Below are 17,502 nucleotides of genomic sequence, written 5' to 3'. Positions count from 1 at the left end.
GAAGACAACGGGGCCGCTCACCGAGGAGCAGAAGACGCCACGGAAAAGGAAGAGGCAGATTAGGAAGACTGCCTAGCAACAAGGGTTTAGGTAAGTTTTAATTTTTTTTTTTTTTAGGATTTTTGGTGTAATTTTTTTTTTTCAGGGTGGCCCTCCACTTTAAGGTTGATCCAGAATAGGGTTGCCACTCATCCCTTCAAATCCGCACACATGTGATTTACACAGGTTCTGAGGTTAATGAGGTTCTGAGGTTAATTTAATGCAGATAAGGCACCAAGTGAGTTTAATTACCACCTTAATCAGCCACAGAACCGGTGTGATTAATATGTGTTCAGTTTTAAAGGTATGAGGTGCCAATCCTAATCCAGAAGGACAAGTTTAATGTATCTCATTATTAGTGTACTCCTTATTTCCTGTAACTTTCCCGTCTCTAGTCACATTCTTTTTTTTCTTCTGTTGGGAGCATAGGAGAGAAGAGAAACTTTCTCATCAGACTCCTCCTTTCCCTCCCACCAGTTAACATTACTAAATCCTCTCCTGTGTTCTGCAAACACTCTTCTCAACAGAGCTCTGCAGAGAGTCTTCTATTCTTTCCTCTGCTACCCGGGAACAATGGAAACCAGCGGTTACAACCACGAATTCACCTCTCCACCTAGGTACAGCGAGCGTGGCTATGAGCCGTTGAAAGAAGACCTAGAGATTCGTAGTCAACCGATCCAGCACATCCAATCCACTGTGGTGACAATAATGCCAGAGGAGCCCCCTATCCGAGATCACATAATCTGGTCGCTCTTCAATGCCATGTACTTGAACTTCTGCTGCCTTGGTTTCTTCGCCCTTATATTTTCTGTCAAGGTAAGAGGAGGTCTTCAGGATTCATGCCAAGAATGTAAAAGTTGTTTTGCTCACATCATGCTGAAACAGATTTGGTTTACTGTTTAACTGCTCTAAATCATCAGTTCACACCATAAAAATGCAATCCAGAAGCATTTCTGCATGCGCGTTTTTGATGCGTTTCGGGTGAATTTTTGATGCTTTCATCCCCCCCCCCCCCCCCCTTTTTTTTTTTTTTTTTCTTCACCTAAATGGGGACATTCCAATACAGTTCAATGCACTGGAACTGACTGCACTGATGTGAATTATGCCATTGGAAACCTTATAACCTACTATCCATGCGTTTCAGAAAAAAAAAAATGCACTGGACTGCATGTGGTGTGAACCGGCCCTGAAGTGGGTGTTAAATCAGACAAATGATCTTTCATTTAGGATCTTTTTCACTGAACTCATACAGCAGTAACTAGTCAACAAAAAACATAAACTAGGTCACTGCGCAGTAATGAATACCTACACCAAGAAAGAAACAAAACATTTGCTGGGCTAGAAGTGAGCCAGATACACACTATGCAATTTTCTTTTAGATGTTTTCCTTTAGATTTACCAAAACCATATAATATAAGGTCAAACCTTAAGCTGGCCATACACCTATAGATTATCTGCAGATTTTCTATGGTTAGATGGAAAAAGTGGGAGATTCCTCCATCCACACAGTTTAGTGAACATGGAGAAATCTGTTGCACTTTTTCCATCTAACCATAGAAAATCTGCAGATAATCTATAGGTGTATGGCCAGCTTTAGAGTTTCAATTTGTAAGCTATCAGGCAGGCCCTTGCACTACATGATTTTGGTAAATCTAAAGGAAACCAGACATCAAAAGTTGTATAGGGTCTTAAGCTGGCCATACAATTTTCTTATTCAATTTTCTTTAGATTTACCTTCAACTATGTAGTGCAAGGGCCTGCCTGATTGCATACAAATTGAAAGTGTTTAGGTCTGACCTCATATTATTATATGGTTTTCGTAAATCTAAAGGAAAGTTGTACAAGAAAATTGTATAATGTATGGCCAACCTTAAGCCTCATACACACGGTACGATTGTTGGCAGGGGATTGTCTGTCGACAGACTGTTGTCCTGAAATCTTACTGTTGGTACGCTCCTTTTTGACAATTGTTATCCAACTTTCGGCCAACAAATGTTGGATGACAGGCTAGTAAATTTTCGGCGGACAACGGTTTGACGTCTGATTTTCGTAGAGTCAGTACACAAATCCATCACACAAGTCCAAAGTACAAACACGCATGCTCGGAATCAATGCACACCAAACATGAAATTAGCAGAAGGGGCCCAAAGGGTGGTGCTCAAGAGCTGAAATTCCTCATAGTGCGTCACTACATTCGTAATTGTTGCACAACAATTGTGTACTGTTCATATGCAAGACAGGATCCTGGCACACGCCCTTTTGACAAAAATCAGACGCTCGGTTGGCCAACAATCGTACCGTGTGTACAAGGCTTTAGGCCCCATACACACTATTAGATTTTCTGCAGATTTTTGTCTTTAGATTGAGCAAAACTATGTAGTTCAAGGGCCGGCCTGATAGCATACAAATTGAAACTCTTAAGGTTTAACCTCATATTATATGGTTTTGGTAAATCTGAAGAAAATCTAATAGTGTGTATGGGTTCTTAGGTCTCGTACCCACGACCGAGCTTCTGATTTTTGTCAAAAGGGTGTGTGCATACCAACTATCTGCAAATTGTCGTTTGACAAACCACGAATGTAGTGATGTACGTACTATGAGAGTATAAAGAGGAAGTTCATTTCTCAAGCGCCACCCTTTGGGCCCCTTCTACTAACACAAAATTAGCAGAAGTTAGTAGAATTTTGGTGAGCGTTGATTTGCGTTTTTCAGATCGTACAAAACTAATGCCTTTTAAAATACGTTTGGCATAACTACATCAGTATCGCCAGCAAAGCAACTTCATTATTATCCCATTAAAGAAGATGAGAATATGCGCTGCATTTCGAGATTTCATCAGCTGCCGCATCACGAATGTTAATTCTAGATTTTGAATGGTAATTTAAAAGACCGAACTCTTTGGGCTCGTTCCTTGATTCTGAGCATGTGTGGTTGTACTATCAACTTTTGTGACGGATTTCTGTACTGACCATCCGAAAATCGGAGATTGAGTTCACATCCAGCAAATTTTATAGCCTGTACATCAAACCTTTTTGTCTGATGAAAAAGTCAAATCGGCTGTCAAAAGCACCGTACTAACGATCCGAAAATCCACAGACAGCTCGTCTTCAGACTTTTCCCTTCTGATTTTCATACCGTGTGTATGAAGCCTTAAGGCCCGTACACATGATACGAAAATATGATAGAAAAATTTGTACGACGAGCCGTCTGCCGATTTTCTGATTGTTAGTACGGTGCTTTCGACAGCCGATTTTAGCTTTTTTCATCAGACAAAAGCTGGATGTGTAGACTATAAAATTTTTGTCGGATGTGAACCCAACGTCTGATTTTCGTTTCATTAGTACAGTTTTCACATACCTCCCAACTTTTTGAGATGGGAATGAGGGACACCTATCAGCAAAAGTATGCAGGCATAGGACACACCCCCTTTCCCCGCCCCCTCAATGGAGAATTGTAAAAAAACAAGATTGGTTAAACCCACAAGTGTTTTTTTTTTTTTTTTTTTTTTTTTTTTCTTACCACTACTATTCCTTTATATTGGCTTTTGAAATTTACAAATGCAGCAATTTAGAAATCAGGTGAAAGGTTTAGCGCCGGGAAAACACTTTTTGATAGATAAAAAGTGCATTTTATATACAACTATACAGATCAGAACAAAATGAGGGACAAATAAGGAGGAATGAGGGACAGAGGGACATTGCTCCAAATCAGGGACGGTTGGGAGCTATGGTTTTCATATGAAAAAAATCATAAGAGCAAAACTACGCATGCTCAGAAACGAAAGAATACATACAAAACTATTCAGCACATTACGTCACTTCTGACGTTGTCATATGAAAATTTTCGTATTGTGATAGGCTCCAGATATAAATAAAGGACAGACCTATATCTCTCTCTCCTTGTTATTTCCAGTAGATATTTGACCCTCTATAGCAAATCTTATACATGATTATTGTATAGTCTTAGCTTTTAAATGCTATTCCAAAACTGTAAAGTATAACTAAAGGCAAAACTGGAAAGAATTTAGAACACCTGTCAGAGTTGTATTGCTGTCTGCCCCTCCTCCCCCTCTTTACCAAAACCATGTAGTGCAAGGACTGATTGCATACAAATTGAAACTCTTAAGGTTTGACCTCATATTATATGGTTTTGGTAAATATGAAGTCAAAAATCTCCAGAAAATCCAATAGTGCGTATAGGGCCTTAAGCCTTGTACACACGATCGGATTGTTGGGCAACAGAGCGTCAGACTTTTGTCTGAAGGGCATGTGCCTGGATTTTGTCTTGCATACTAATGGCACACAATTGTCGGCCAACAAACACAAACGTAGTGACGTACTACGGGGAATTTCAGCTCTTGAGCGCCACCCTTTGGGCACTTTCTGCTAATGTCTTGTTTGGTGAGCATTGATCGACACCCCGCAATCAGTTTGCAAAACGCAGCGTGTGTGAACACCCATGCGATCCGATTCTGGTGCGGACAAAAAAGGGTCCTGCGCGAGTTTGGTCCGAAAGTGATGCGAATTTAGCCATGCAGTTTGTATGGCTGAATTTGCATTGTACAGGCATCTTATGTGATCTGAAAAACAATGCGGTGCAAATCACATGCAATGTCTGGCATCACACTAGTGTGAACCAGCCCTTAAACTGAATGGATTGTTTTACAAGTTGATTATTTACAATCACTTTAAAGCATCCTTCGGACTTTTACACTCTCAATACACACGTCAGTGGGAATGCTGAATGTAAATTTAAAGAGATCCTGTCACCGGACTTAATATTTAAATGAAAACCTTGCCGCAGTAGAGGATAATAACCACATGCATGTTTTCCTACTTTATAAAAAGTTTCCCCACTATTATGACTCATGAAATTTCAGTAGGAATCTGACCAATTCCTGGAAAAGTCATTTCCTGTCTGTGCCAACCCCCTACTCGTGCCCCCTCCCCATCTGACTGTTTAGGAAGCCTCAAACATTAATGATAGCTGGGTATGCCTATGGAGCATCATTTTACTGACAGTTCTGATTTTACATGAGGCTACTGATGTCGAATTCAAGATGGTGGTGCCCAGCAGTAGTCTCAGGCCTGTTCAATATTGTAATATCATTAATAATTACAAGGCAATTAAATGCACAAAACAAGGTAATTTGATATGTATTCTTATGGGAAGATTCAATAGTATAGAGATGGGGTCTCTTTAAACAAGCATTTAAAAGGCTTCAGCAACAGATAAGCTGAGCTTAAACAATGGTCATGTGTATGAGGCCTTAAAAGGAAAGTTGGCATTCAGTTTTGGACAAATGCCAGTGTGATAAATTGTCCGCCGGTGTCTCAGAACATGTTTTTCTGAAATCTTGTTCCCAGCACTTCCCGCCCACTAAGGTCATTATGGTGTAATCCATACACTATCGTTTATTTTTGTATTAGTGAGCTTCTCCGGGAAGGGAGAGGTGGAGGGAGAAGGATGCCCAGCGCGTTTTTTTTCAAAACTGTTTGTAAGTGAAGTTTCTCAAAATCTAAAATCAATGGGTGATTTAGTATAATTTAATCAAACCTGGGGGATACAGCCCTGAAAATTGTCTTATAGTACAGAGTAGAACCTCAGGAACAATTGTTTCTGTTTTGCAATTTATGCAAACTTGTTACATTATCATTTCTAGCTCATCTATGGGATACTTTGCACTAAAATATTTAAGCTACAATGATGCCATAGTACTGACACTGTTCACTTTTATGGTATGCTAAGATTGTAAAGTGTTACTAAACCCACAACAGTAGAATCAGTCTGTATATAGCATGCTTGTTCTACTGTGGAACTTAAGGGGTTAATCCTCTGCATTGTGTAAAAAGGCTGTTTTATCCTGTAAGCACAGATCCTTCCCTCCTGCACTTACTGAGGAAGGCCAGCTAACTCAGGTAGAGTAGCCAACCTGCACATGCTCAGTTGTGTCTTTTATGCTGGAGAGAACTTTTTTTGTTCTCAGAGATAGCCAGGTCACATGATATTGACATGACACATGTGGGCGTGTATACAGGCTGCAGGGAAAATCTCCTCCTTCCTGAACTCTCATCACTGGAAAAACTGTGCAGTTTATCATGTAACCGTGGTATACAGATCACCCAAAAAGGTACAGTATCTAGGGCTGGGGGTTTTTCTAAAAAAAAAAATCTGCCATTTTCTTAAAAACAAACTCGATTCACGATTTGAATTGAGTTGTGTTTTTGTGTTTTTTTTTTTTTTTTTTTTTTTTTTTTTTTGTTTTTTTGTTTTTTTTTTTTGGACACCGCGCCAGTCCTGAGGAGCTGGGGGCAGGAGTTTTTAGGTGAGGCCGCGGCTTCAGCCTAGTCCGTGGCGTCCGGCCTCGCGGACTAGGCCGAAGCCGCGGCCTCACCTAAAAACTCCTGCCCGCATCTCCTCAGGAGCGGCGCGGTGTCAGCGCCGGTCCTGATGGGGAAAAAAAAAATCTAAAACGATTTGTTGAAATTTTTAATCGATTTGACCTGTCAACTCGATTCAAGATTAAAATCGATTCCCCCCCCCCCCCCCCCCAGCCCTAACACCCCTCACATTTTTGTAAATAATTTATTATATCTTTTCATGTGACAACACTGAAGAAATGACACTTTGCTACAATGTAAAGTAGTGAGTGTACAGCTTGTATAACAGTGTAAATTTGCTGTTCCCTCAAAATAACTCAACGCACAGCCATTAATGTCTAAACCGCTGGCAGCAAAAGTGAGTACACCCCTAAGTAAAAATGTCCAAATTAGACCCAATTAGCCATTTTCCCTCCCCGGTGTCATATGACTTATTAGTGTTACAAGGTCTCAGGTGTGAATGGGGAGCAGGTGTGTTAAATTTGGTGTTATTATTCTCACTCTCTTATCCTGGTCACTGGAAGTTCAACATGGCACCTCATGGCAAAGAACTCTCTGAGGATCTGAAAAAAAGAATTGTTGTTCTACATAAAGATGGCCTAGGCTATGAGAATATTGCCAAGACCCTGAAACTGAGCTGCAACACAGTAGCCAAGACCATACAGTGGTTGAACAGGACAGGTTCCACTCAGAACAGGCTTCGCCATGGTCAACCAAAGAAGTTGAGTGCACATGCTCAGCGTCATATCCAGAGGTTGTCTTTGAAAAATAAAAGTATGAGTACTGCAGAGGTTGAAGGGGTGGAGGGGTCAGCCTGTCAGTGCTCAGACCATACGCCGCACACTGCATCAAATTGGTCTGCTTGGCTGTTGTCCCAGAAAGAAGCCTCTTCTAAAGATGATGCACAAGAAAGCCCACAGACAGTTTGCTGAAGACAAGCAGACTAAGGACTAGGGATGAACTTCGAGTTCAACTCATGTTCGACTCGAACATCGGCTGTTCGCAAGTTCGCCGAACAATTTGGGGTGTTCGTGGCAAATTGGAATGCCGCTGAACACCCTTTAAAAGTCTATGGGAGAAATCAAAAGTGCTAATTTTTAAAGGCTTATATGCAAGTTATTGTCATAAAAAGTGTTTGGGGACCTGGGTCCTGCCCCAGGGGACATGGATCAATGCAAAAAAAAGTTTTAAAAACGGCCGTTTTTTCAGGAGCAGTGATTTGAATAATGCTTAAAGTCAAACAATAAAAGTGTAATATCCCTTTAAATTTCGTAGCTGGGGGTGTCTATAGTATGCCTGTAAAGGGGCGCATGCTTCCCGTGTTTAGAACAGTCTGACAGCAAAATGACATTTCAAAGGAAAAAAAGTCATTTAAAACTACTCGTGGGCGGCTGTTGCATTGCCGGTCCGACAATACACATAGAAGTTAATTGATAAAAACGGCATGGGAATTCCCCACAGGGGAACCCCGAACCAAAATAAAAAAAAAAAAAAAAGACGTGGGGGTCCCCCTAAATTCCATACCAGGCCCTTCAGGTCTGGTATGGATTTTAATGGGAACCCCGTGCCAAAATTTAAATAAAAAAAAAAAAAAAAAAAAAAAAACGGCGTGGGGTCCCAAGGACAAGGGGACCCCCAGATCCCGGCCCCCCCGTGTGAAATGGTAAGGGGGTATAAAAGTACCCCTACCATTTCACTAAAAACTGTCAAAAATTTTAAAAATGACGAGACAGCTTTTGACAATTCCTTTATTTAAATGCTTCTTCTTTCTTCTATCTTCCTTCATCTTCTTCTTCTGGCTCTTTCTCCGGTGTTCTCGTCCAGCATCTCCTCCGCGGCGTCTATCTTCTTCTCCTCGGGCCGCTCCGCACCCATGGCATGGGGGGAGGCTCCCACTCTTCTCTTCTTCTTCTCTTGTTCATCTTCTTCTCTGGGCCGCTCCGCATACATGCTGGGAGGCTCCCACTGTGCATTATTAAAATCACTGCTCCTGAAAAAACGGCCGTTTTTAAAACTCTTTTTTGCATTGATCCATGTCCCCTGGGGCAGGACCCAGGTCCCCAAACACTTTTTATGACAATAACTTGCATATAAGCCTTTAAAATTAGCACTTTTGATTATTCATGTTCGTGTCCCATAGACTTTAACGGTGTTCGCGTGTTCGAACAAACTTTTTTCCTGTTCGCATGTTCTGGGGGGGTGTTCGGCTCATCCCTGCTAAGGACATGGATTACTGGAACCATGTCCTGTGGTCTGATGAGACCAAAATAAACATATTTGGTTCAGATGGTGTCAGGCGTGTGTGGCAGCAACCAGGTGAGGAGTACAAAGACAAGTGTGTCTTACCTACAGTCAAGCATGGTGGTGGGAGTGTCATGGTCTGGGGCTGCATGAGTGCTGCCAGCACTGGGGAGCTACAGTTCATTGAGGGAACCATGAATGCCAACATGTATTGTGACATACTCAAGCAGAGCATGATCCCCTCCCTTTGGAGCTTGGACCGCAGGGCAGTATTTCATTATGATGACGACCCCAAACACCCCTCCAAGACAACCACTGCCTTGCTAAAGAAGCTGAGGGTAAAGGTAATGGAGTGACCAAGTATGTCTCCAGATCTAAACCCTATTGAGCATAGAGGAGCGCAAGGTCTCTAACATCCACCAGCTCCGTGATGTCATCATGGAGGAGTGGAAGAGGACTCCAGTGGCAACCTGTGAAGCTCTGGTGAACTTCATGCCCAAGAGGGTTAAGGCAGTGCTGGAAAATGATGGCCACACAAAATATTGACACTTTGGGCCCAGTTTGGACATTTTCACTTAGGGGTGTACACTCACTACTTTACGTTGTAGCAAAGTGTAATTTCTTCAGTGTTGTCACATGAAAAGATATAATAAAATATTTACAAAAATGTGAGAGGTGTACTCACTTTTGTGAGATACTGTATATAGTGGCAGTATTTTAATGTAAAAAGAAGATTTAAAAACTACTGTATGGGCACTGTGGGGGATGAACTATTTGCATATTACTGGGTTTAGTAACACTTTAAGTACAGTGCTTGTATATTTTTATATTTTCTTTATATAATTGGAAAAAAGTTTAATAAAAATTGTTATTAAAAAAAGAAATAATTTCTAGCTCACCCATTTAACACTCCGACTAGTGGGTGCCCAATGTGATACAATCACTTTCTCTATAAACAGCTTTGCTGCAGAAGTACATTTGGATCACTCGCACACTAATGCGGGCACTTTTTTGCCATTAGAATATAAATCAGCTTAGCCATGAAAAATGATCTAGCGCAGCCTCTGGATAGATTGTTTTCTAAATCTTTTTTTTCCAGCAAGTGTTACATATCAGCACAGGAGGGGCTGAGAGGTTCCTGGGCTGAAGGAATGCAGGGGTGGTGGGAAGCTGCTAAATCTATCATGGCAGGGATAGATTGAAAACAGCAGCGAGAAAGAGCCAGGGGTTGTCTTAAAGCGGAACTATGCTCTTAAAAAAAACATTGCTGTTTCCAAAAAAACTTTCCTTTGTCTTTTTTGTAGCAAATCTTTCTCTACTGTACACTGCATGTAGTCCATGCACAGTGTGGTGTACACAACCAGCCCATTTTCAGCATCTGCATATGCACAGGTGTTACATCATCAGTGTCCAGTCAATGGCCGGAGAGAAAAGCTGGCCTACGCTATTAGAATTTTTGGTTTGAAATTTTTCGATTTATTTTTCTAATCATTAGTGGGGTCAAAACATTTGTTTTCAAACCCCAGTTAAGAGAATATTCAGGAGGGGAAGGAGCAGGATGGAATTTTTTTTTTTTTCTTGAATAAGCACATTTCTAACAGTGAATGTGTTTTTTTTTTCTTAGAATATTATATTCATTCCAAAAGGTAAAAGAAAACAACCTTTTGTACTTCCGATGACTTGACAAATGTCATTTGAATGTACTTATGACAGTTTTCATATGCATGTACGTACAAACGTTTGTTGCAAAATCTACTAGTGTATGGCCATGATCTGATCAGTTACTGTGTTGCCCGCCTCCACATTATATGGCCATTCAGACTTGGCTGGAGAAGGTGAAGTGAACACTGAGCAAAATATGTAGCGAGACAATATGTACGTGTGATGTGTGTCCAATGCAGTTTTGCACTTTTGAAATGCATATACATCCAGTTTGAAATGAATAACAGTGTCCGACTCTTTGTGAATATTGTACTTGATAAAATATGACTGTAAGTCCTTTTGCACACGATACTGTTTTCAGACATTTGTGTTGCACATTGTCAAGTGTATTTTTACACGCACAATACATTCCTGGCAAAATCCATTAATATTTATGCTCATAAGTGTGCATTTGCATGTACCGGAGCCAAATATTGACTGGGAACGCAGATTTTTCTATTTTTTATTTATTTCTTTTTTATATTCAACAATATGCAGTGCTGTATTACGTGCCTGTGTGTACAGGCTCATTGTAAACAATGGGCTCTATTTTAGATCAGTAAAAAAAAAAAAAAGTTGGGTGGAGGGGGGATTATGGTGTGGGGTTGCTTTTCAGGGGTTGGGCTTGGCCCCTTAGTTCCAGTGAAGGGAACTCTTAAAGGGGTTGTAAAGTCTCATGGTTTTTTCACCTTAAAGTGGATGTAAACCCGAGTTATTATTATTATTATTATTATTATTTTTTTTTTGTCATAATGTAAAGTATAAGATTTCCTATCATTTGAGCCCAGTCTTGCCACACAGAGTTAATCCAGCTCTGAGCAATCCTCTTTTGTTGCTCAGTGAGATAAATCTTGACAAACAGAGAAAAACTTTGTCAAATCCTCCCCCTTGCTGTGAGTGACGGGTGATTTACATATCTCGTGCACTAGCCTAAGACATGCATTATTTTTTATTTCCCACCCCCACTCCTTTCTTCAGCAGCTCTGCATGGATTGGCTGTTCCACACCTCAGCATGATTCGGCATGCTGAAGTCATGTGGTTACTTTCCTGTCTTTTCACTGGATGTTAGTGATCATAGCAGAAGTTCAGTGTAATGCCGCGTACACACGGTCGGACTTTTCGTCTACAAAAGTCCAACGGACGCTGACGGACTAAAGCTGGCTGGTAATCCGATCGTGTGTGGGCTTCTCCGGACTTTCAACGGACTTTTTTAGCCTAAAATCCGACGGACTTTAGATTTGAAGCATGCTTCAAATCTTTACGTCGTAAGTACGACGGACCCCGAAGTCCGCTCGTCTGTATGCTAGTCCGACGGACAAAAACCCATGCTAGGGCAGCTATTGGCTACCGGCTATGAACTTCCTTATTTTAGTCCGGTGTACGTCATCACGTACGAATCCGTCGGACTTTTGTGTGGTCGTGTGTAGGCAAGTCCGTTCGTTAGAAAGTCTGCTGCAAGTCCGCTGAAAGTCCGCCGGAAGTCTGTCGGACAGGCTGTCGGACTTTTGTAGACGAAAAGTACGACCGTGTGTACGCGGCATAAGAAATACACAGGAGAAATGCATATTGACAAGGGGAGTGTAGAGGTGGGTGGGTAGTCTACTGACATCACGACTCCACCCACCGAGATCCAGACAACAGACTCGCCCACAGAATCTGCAGTTTTTCGGGTCTCATAACAGACAGAGGGGAGACATTTGACAGGTAAAGATACATGCAGGAGGCATATATATCCTTATAGATAACCCCTATGGCAGTAGTTTAGAAAGGATAACATCGGGTTTACATCCACTTTAATGCATTCCATGCATTAAGGTGAAAAAGCTTCTGTGCTTCAGCTGCCTCCCAGACCCCCCCCCCCCCTTTTTTATTTTTTTTGCTTACCTGAACCCGATCGTTTCAGCGATGGCTGTCTCAGGTCCTCATTTGATAGATTGATAACAGCATGAGCCATTGGCTCCCCCTGCTGCTGTCAATCAAATCCAGTGACATGGGAGCCAGGGGCGGGGCCAAGTCCTGCTGTCTGTGTCAATAGATGCAGCAGTGGGACGCACGGGTGCCCCCCAGGGAAAGCGACTCTCTGTGGGGGCACCTGATGAAGAGGAGGAGGAGCCAGGAGCGCCGATGTGCCACCCCAGAAAAGGAGGATCAGGGCTGCTCTGTGCAAAACCCCTGCACAGAGTAATTAAGTATGACATGTTTGTTATTTAAAAAAAAAAACCTTTACAATCACTTTAAGGCTTCAGCATACCAAGACATTTTGGAAAATTTCATACTCCCAACTTTGTGGGAACAGTTTGGGGATGACCTATTCCTGTTCCAACATGACTGTGCACCAGTGCACAAAGCAAGGTGCATATGGACATGGATGAGCGAGTTTTGGGGTGGAGGAACTTGACTGGCCTGCACAGAGTCCTGACCCCAACCTGATAGAACACCTTTGGGATGAATTTGAACGTACACTGCAAGCCAGGCCTTCTTGTCCACATCAGTGCCTGACCTCACAAATGCGCTTCTGGAAGAATGGTCAAACATTCCCATAGACACACTCCTAAACCTTGTGGACAGCTTTTCCAGAAGAGTTGAAGCTGTTATAGCTGCAAAGGGTGGGCCAACTCAATATAGAACCCTATGGACTAAGACTTGGATGCCATTAAACTGTTGGCGCTGTAAAAAATCTTGTATAATAATTAAACTTCATTTTGTGTAAAGGCAGGTGTCCCAATACTTTTGGTAATATAGTGTATAGTTAGGAAGTTTCCACGCTTTTTTTTTTTTGTAACATAACACTCTCAGACATGACCTCTTCCCAGCCCCCACCGCTCCCAATGAAAATATAATGTGAATCTGATTTCTGCTTTATTATAACTAATAACAGACTCTTTCTACTTTGTCACTATCTTAATATTTCTTTTTCTTCTTTTATAGTCCCGGGACAGGAAGCTGCTGAGAGATCTGAATGGTGCAACCAGCTACAGTTCCACAGCCCGTTCCTTGAACATCGCTGCCACCGTTCTCTCTATTCTGTTTTCAATTGTCTTTATAATTATAATGATTGTTGTACGAATCCACGTTCCAGGCCCTGAAAATACAGACCTTAGCTACATAAATGATTACGGACACGGAAAGTGATAGCAGCTCAACGACAGCAACGCCTGAGTGTCTTTCGGACCCTTTTTCCTTTCAATCCTCACTCCTATTTTTTAAATCTCTAAATGTTGGACTAAAATGTTATTACACTGGCTGCAAGGCTCCTAATCTGTAAATGGGTGTAATGGTAGTCTGGCATTCAAGCTTCAAGATAGCTGTGGGAGTCTCTATTCATTTCTATGACTGAATGGAGAAAACATTCAGGTGTGTTAAGGATTCATTTAAGGATGGGTTTTGGTGGTTAGATGTGCAGTGAATAATGCTATCTGTATGAGAACTATCACAACTACTTTGAAGCTGGTTTAGCTAAGGTGAAGGGTCTCAGCAGTGTCCTCCAGCTAGAGACACAACTCTCTGCCTCATTAGACTAGACCCCATTGCCATAAGCATTTACCTACTTAGATCAGAGATTGGTAACGGACTTGTATGGATTTATTGCCTATTTAGTACAGAAGTCCTGAAAGTACTCAATGGGCACCTACACACCAGCAAAACACACCACTTACCCAGCTCATTCAAGTCCATCTAACCTAGTGGACTACACTGCTTTAAAGTGAGCCACCATAAGATGTCCCGCTATTGCCAAAAAAATCATCTGTATCTCACTTGGATTTAGTTTTTATGCTATAGGGCAAGGTCTGAATTGATGACTTATGCCGCGTACACACGAGCGGACTTTTCGACCGGACTGGTCCGACGGACCGAGTCCAGGGGACAATCCGACCGTGTGTGGGCTTCATCGGACCTGCAGCGGACTTTTTCGGTCAAAAATCTGACGGACTTTAGATTTGGAACATGTTTCAAATCTTTCTGACGGACTCAAGTCCAGTCGAAAAGTCCACTCGTCTGTATGCTAGTCCGACGGATGAAAATCGACCCTAGGGCAGCTATTGGCTACTGGCTATCAACTTCCTTATTTTAGTGTGGTCGTACGTCATCACGTACGAATCCGTCGGACTTTGGTGTGATCGTGTGTAGGCAAGTCCGTTCATGGGAAAGTCCGCCGAAAGTCCGTGGGATCAGTCCGGTCGAAAAGTCCGCTCGTGTGTACGCGGCATTAGTTCTAATAATTGCCATTCCAGATTTTAATAAGACTGCTACAATATCCACCACTCTAACTGGGCACCAAGATGGCAGCCAGTGAAGCTAAGTCACAAAGCCAGGCAAAATCAGCTTAATCAAGGAATATCTCTGCCTATGAAATGTAAAATGTGATCCTGTAACATCTGTTCACAGACAGGACTTTTTAAAGTTTAAATTGGTATATGGTTCACTTTAAGGTGGATTGAAAAGTAACAGTTGGTGTGATTGTTCTATTAAGGTTAAAAATATAGGTGTCTTCTCTACATTCTTTTTATACCTTTATAACACTTGTGTGCAACTTTGTTCTAATCCCAAATTTTTGATGTACGTTATTTTATCTTTTACCTAAAGTTTAATGGCTGTTGGTCATCAACTTTTCTGTACATAAAGGGTTAAACATACTGAATGTTCTCTCTTACTGAATAATACAACTGATATTAAACTTCTTAGAACTCCAAAGTGCCATCTTCACAAGTGCACAATACTTTTCTTCAGATTTTGTAGCTTTTCTAAGATAATATGTATTTTTATTACAAATGCTATTTGTATTTTAGGCAAAATGTCCACTTTTGTAATGTTGATTATTCATTAAGAGGGCTACTGTCTGTTGTAAATCATGACAACCAATCAGAAACCAGTTTGCTCTGTTTGGTTGGTATATTAGGCTGAATAACACTGCTTTTTGCTTTTTATGTAATTCATTTGATGAAGTATGGGAAAAGGTTGGCTTTTTTTTTTTTTTTTTTTTTTGTCTTTACATCTCGTTGTAATAGTTATTTACAACTTTGTTTTCTGTGACACTTGATTGATTAGAACCGTTTTCTTTTTGTGATTGTGGTTTTGCAATATTCTCAACAATGACATGCTTAAAACCTAAAAATTAAAGTATATCTTAAAATGTCAACAATGATGGACAAGTATTGTTATGTGTTTTACTGTATCAAATCAAAGAGGCATAGGAAAGAAACTTTGCCACAGGAGTAATAGTTGAAAGATATTGATTTAAAATTAAATCGGTGTAATAACTAAATAAATAACTAAAGTTAAATCGGGAAAACAAACAGATATTTAGGCCCCATGCACACTGGGTGTTCAGCTCCAGTGCATTGGGCCTTGGCATTAAGCTGCAGGCGGAGGGCACAAGTGTTTTTTTTTTGTTTTGTTTTAATAAAGATTTATTAGAACATCTTGAAAACATGTCCACAGCATAAGTGATATAATAAAATAACAAAGTAAAGGCACTGCATGAAGTATCTCGAAGAGCTGATGAAACCAATAACAGCAGCAATATCAGAGATTCTAAAATAGGACCACGCAGAGAATACCCACAGACATGTATAATAGAAGCATCTGTGGTCGGGTATTGTCAGATAGTAAACCAAGGGGTAGAGAAGATATACAGAAGAGCTTAGGAGTAGAGACAAAGGAAAGTGGGAGTAGCAATTCTCAAAAGACTAGTCTTGATCCAGAGTCAATATATACTCACCGGCCTCTTTATTAGGTACACCTTGCTAGTACCGGGTTGGGCCCCCTTTTGCCTTCAGAACTGCCTGGCGTGGCATAGATTCAACAAGGTGTTGGAAACATTCCTCTGAGATTTTGGTCCATATTGAGATGATAGCATCATGCAGTTGCTGCAGATTTATCGGCTGCACATCCATGATGGGAATCTCCCATTCCAACACATCCTAAAGGTGCTATTTTGGATTGAGATCTGGTGACTATGGAGGCCATTGGAGTACAGTGATCTCATTGTCATGTTCAAGAAACCAGTTTGAGATGATTTGAACTTTGTGACATGGTGCATTATCCTGCTGGAAGGAGCCATCAGAAGATAAGTACACTGTAGACATAAAGGGATGGACGTGGTCAGCAACAATACTCAGGTAGACCATGACGTGTAAACAATGCTCAGTTGGTACTAAGGGGCCCAAAGTTGATACAAGACAGGATGGATCCATGCTTTGATGTTGTTTACGAGAAATTCTGACCCTACTATCTGAATGTTGCAGCTGAAATTGAGACTCATCAGACCAGGCAACGTTTTTCTAATCTTCTATTGTCCAATTTTAGTAAGCCTATGTCAATTGTAGCCTCATTTTCCAGTTCTTAGCTGACAGGAGTGGCACCCTGTGTGGTCTTCTGCTTCAAGGTTCAATGTGTTGTGCGTTCAGAGATGGTATTCTGCATACCTTGGTTGTAACAAGTGGTTATTTGAGTTACTGTTGCCTTTCTATCATCTCGAACCAGTCTGCCCATCCTCCTCTGACTTCAGCAAGGCATTTTCTTCCACACGTCTGTCATTCACTAGATATTTTCTCCTTTACGGACCATTCTCTGTAAACCCCAGAGATGGTTGTGGGCGAAAATCCCAGTAGATCAGCAGTTTTTGAAATGCTCAGACCTGCCTGTCTGGCACCAACAACCATGCCATGTTCAAAGTCCGTTAAATCCACTTTTTTTCCCCATTCTGATGCTCGGTTTGAACTTCAGCAAGTTGTTTTCGACAAGTCTAGATGCCTAAATGCATTGAGTTGCTGCCATGTGATTGGCTGATTAGCAATTTGTGTTACCAAGCAATTGAACATGTGTACCTAATAAAGTGGTCAGTGAGTGTTTATTATTATATAATATAATTGTTCTGCCCTGACAAACTCTCTGACAGTTGCTCGGCAGGGCTGTACCGCGCACCTACAAATGTTTAGGGAAGCATGCGCCCAGGGACAACCGCCTGAAATGCAGACTTCTTGTATTTTGGACATTTGTCTCAGGGCGCATACTGTCCTAAACATTTGTACCACTTGGTACTCCTGTTCTATCAGATTACTGCTACGCATCAGATTGTGCAACAGAAGTGACGTTCCGAACAAAAATACTTACTGCGCATGCGCAATGCATTCCACCATG

At 41.3% G+C, this 17,502-nt stretch overlaps 1 protein-coding gene across 1 annotated transcript; it reads left to right on the top strand.

Annotated features, from left to right (window-relative positions):
* Positions 1-438: 438 nt before the first annotated feature.
* On the top strand, positions 439-15,502 carry LOC141112161 (interferon-induced transmembrane protein 1-like). The gene is made up of 2 exons (XM_073604682.1): positions 439-855; positions 13,291-15,502. The coding sequence occupies exons 1-2, from the start codon at positions 613-615 to the stop codon at positions 13,492-13,494; spliced, it is 447 nt and encodes a 148-aa protein (XP_073460783.1). The 5' UTR covers positions 439-612; the 3' UTR covers positions 13,495-15,502.
* The last annotated feature ends 2,000 nt before the right edge of the window (positions 15,503-17,502 follow it).

This window comes from Aquarana catesbeiana, linkage group LG11 (assembly GCF_042186555.1).
Source record: "Aquarana catesbeiana isolate 2022-GZ linkage group LG11, ASM4218655v1, whole genome shotgun sequence".
NCBI classification, from domain to species: Eukaryota; Metazoa; Chordata; class Amphibia; order Anura; family Ranidae; genus Aquarana; species Aquarana catesbeiana.
The sequence above is the reverse complement of the archived record's forward strand: the minus strand, read 5'-3'. Positions and strand labels throughout refer to the sequence as shown.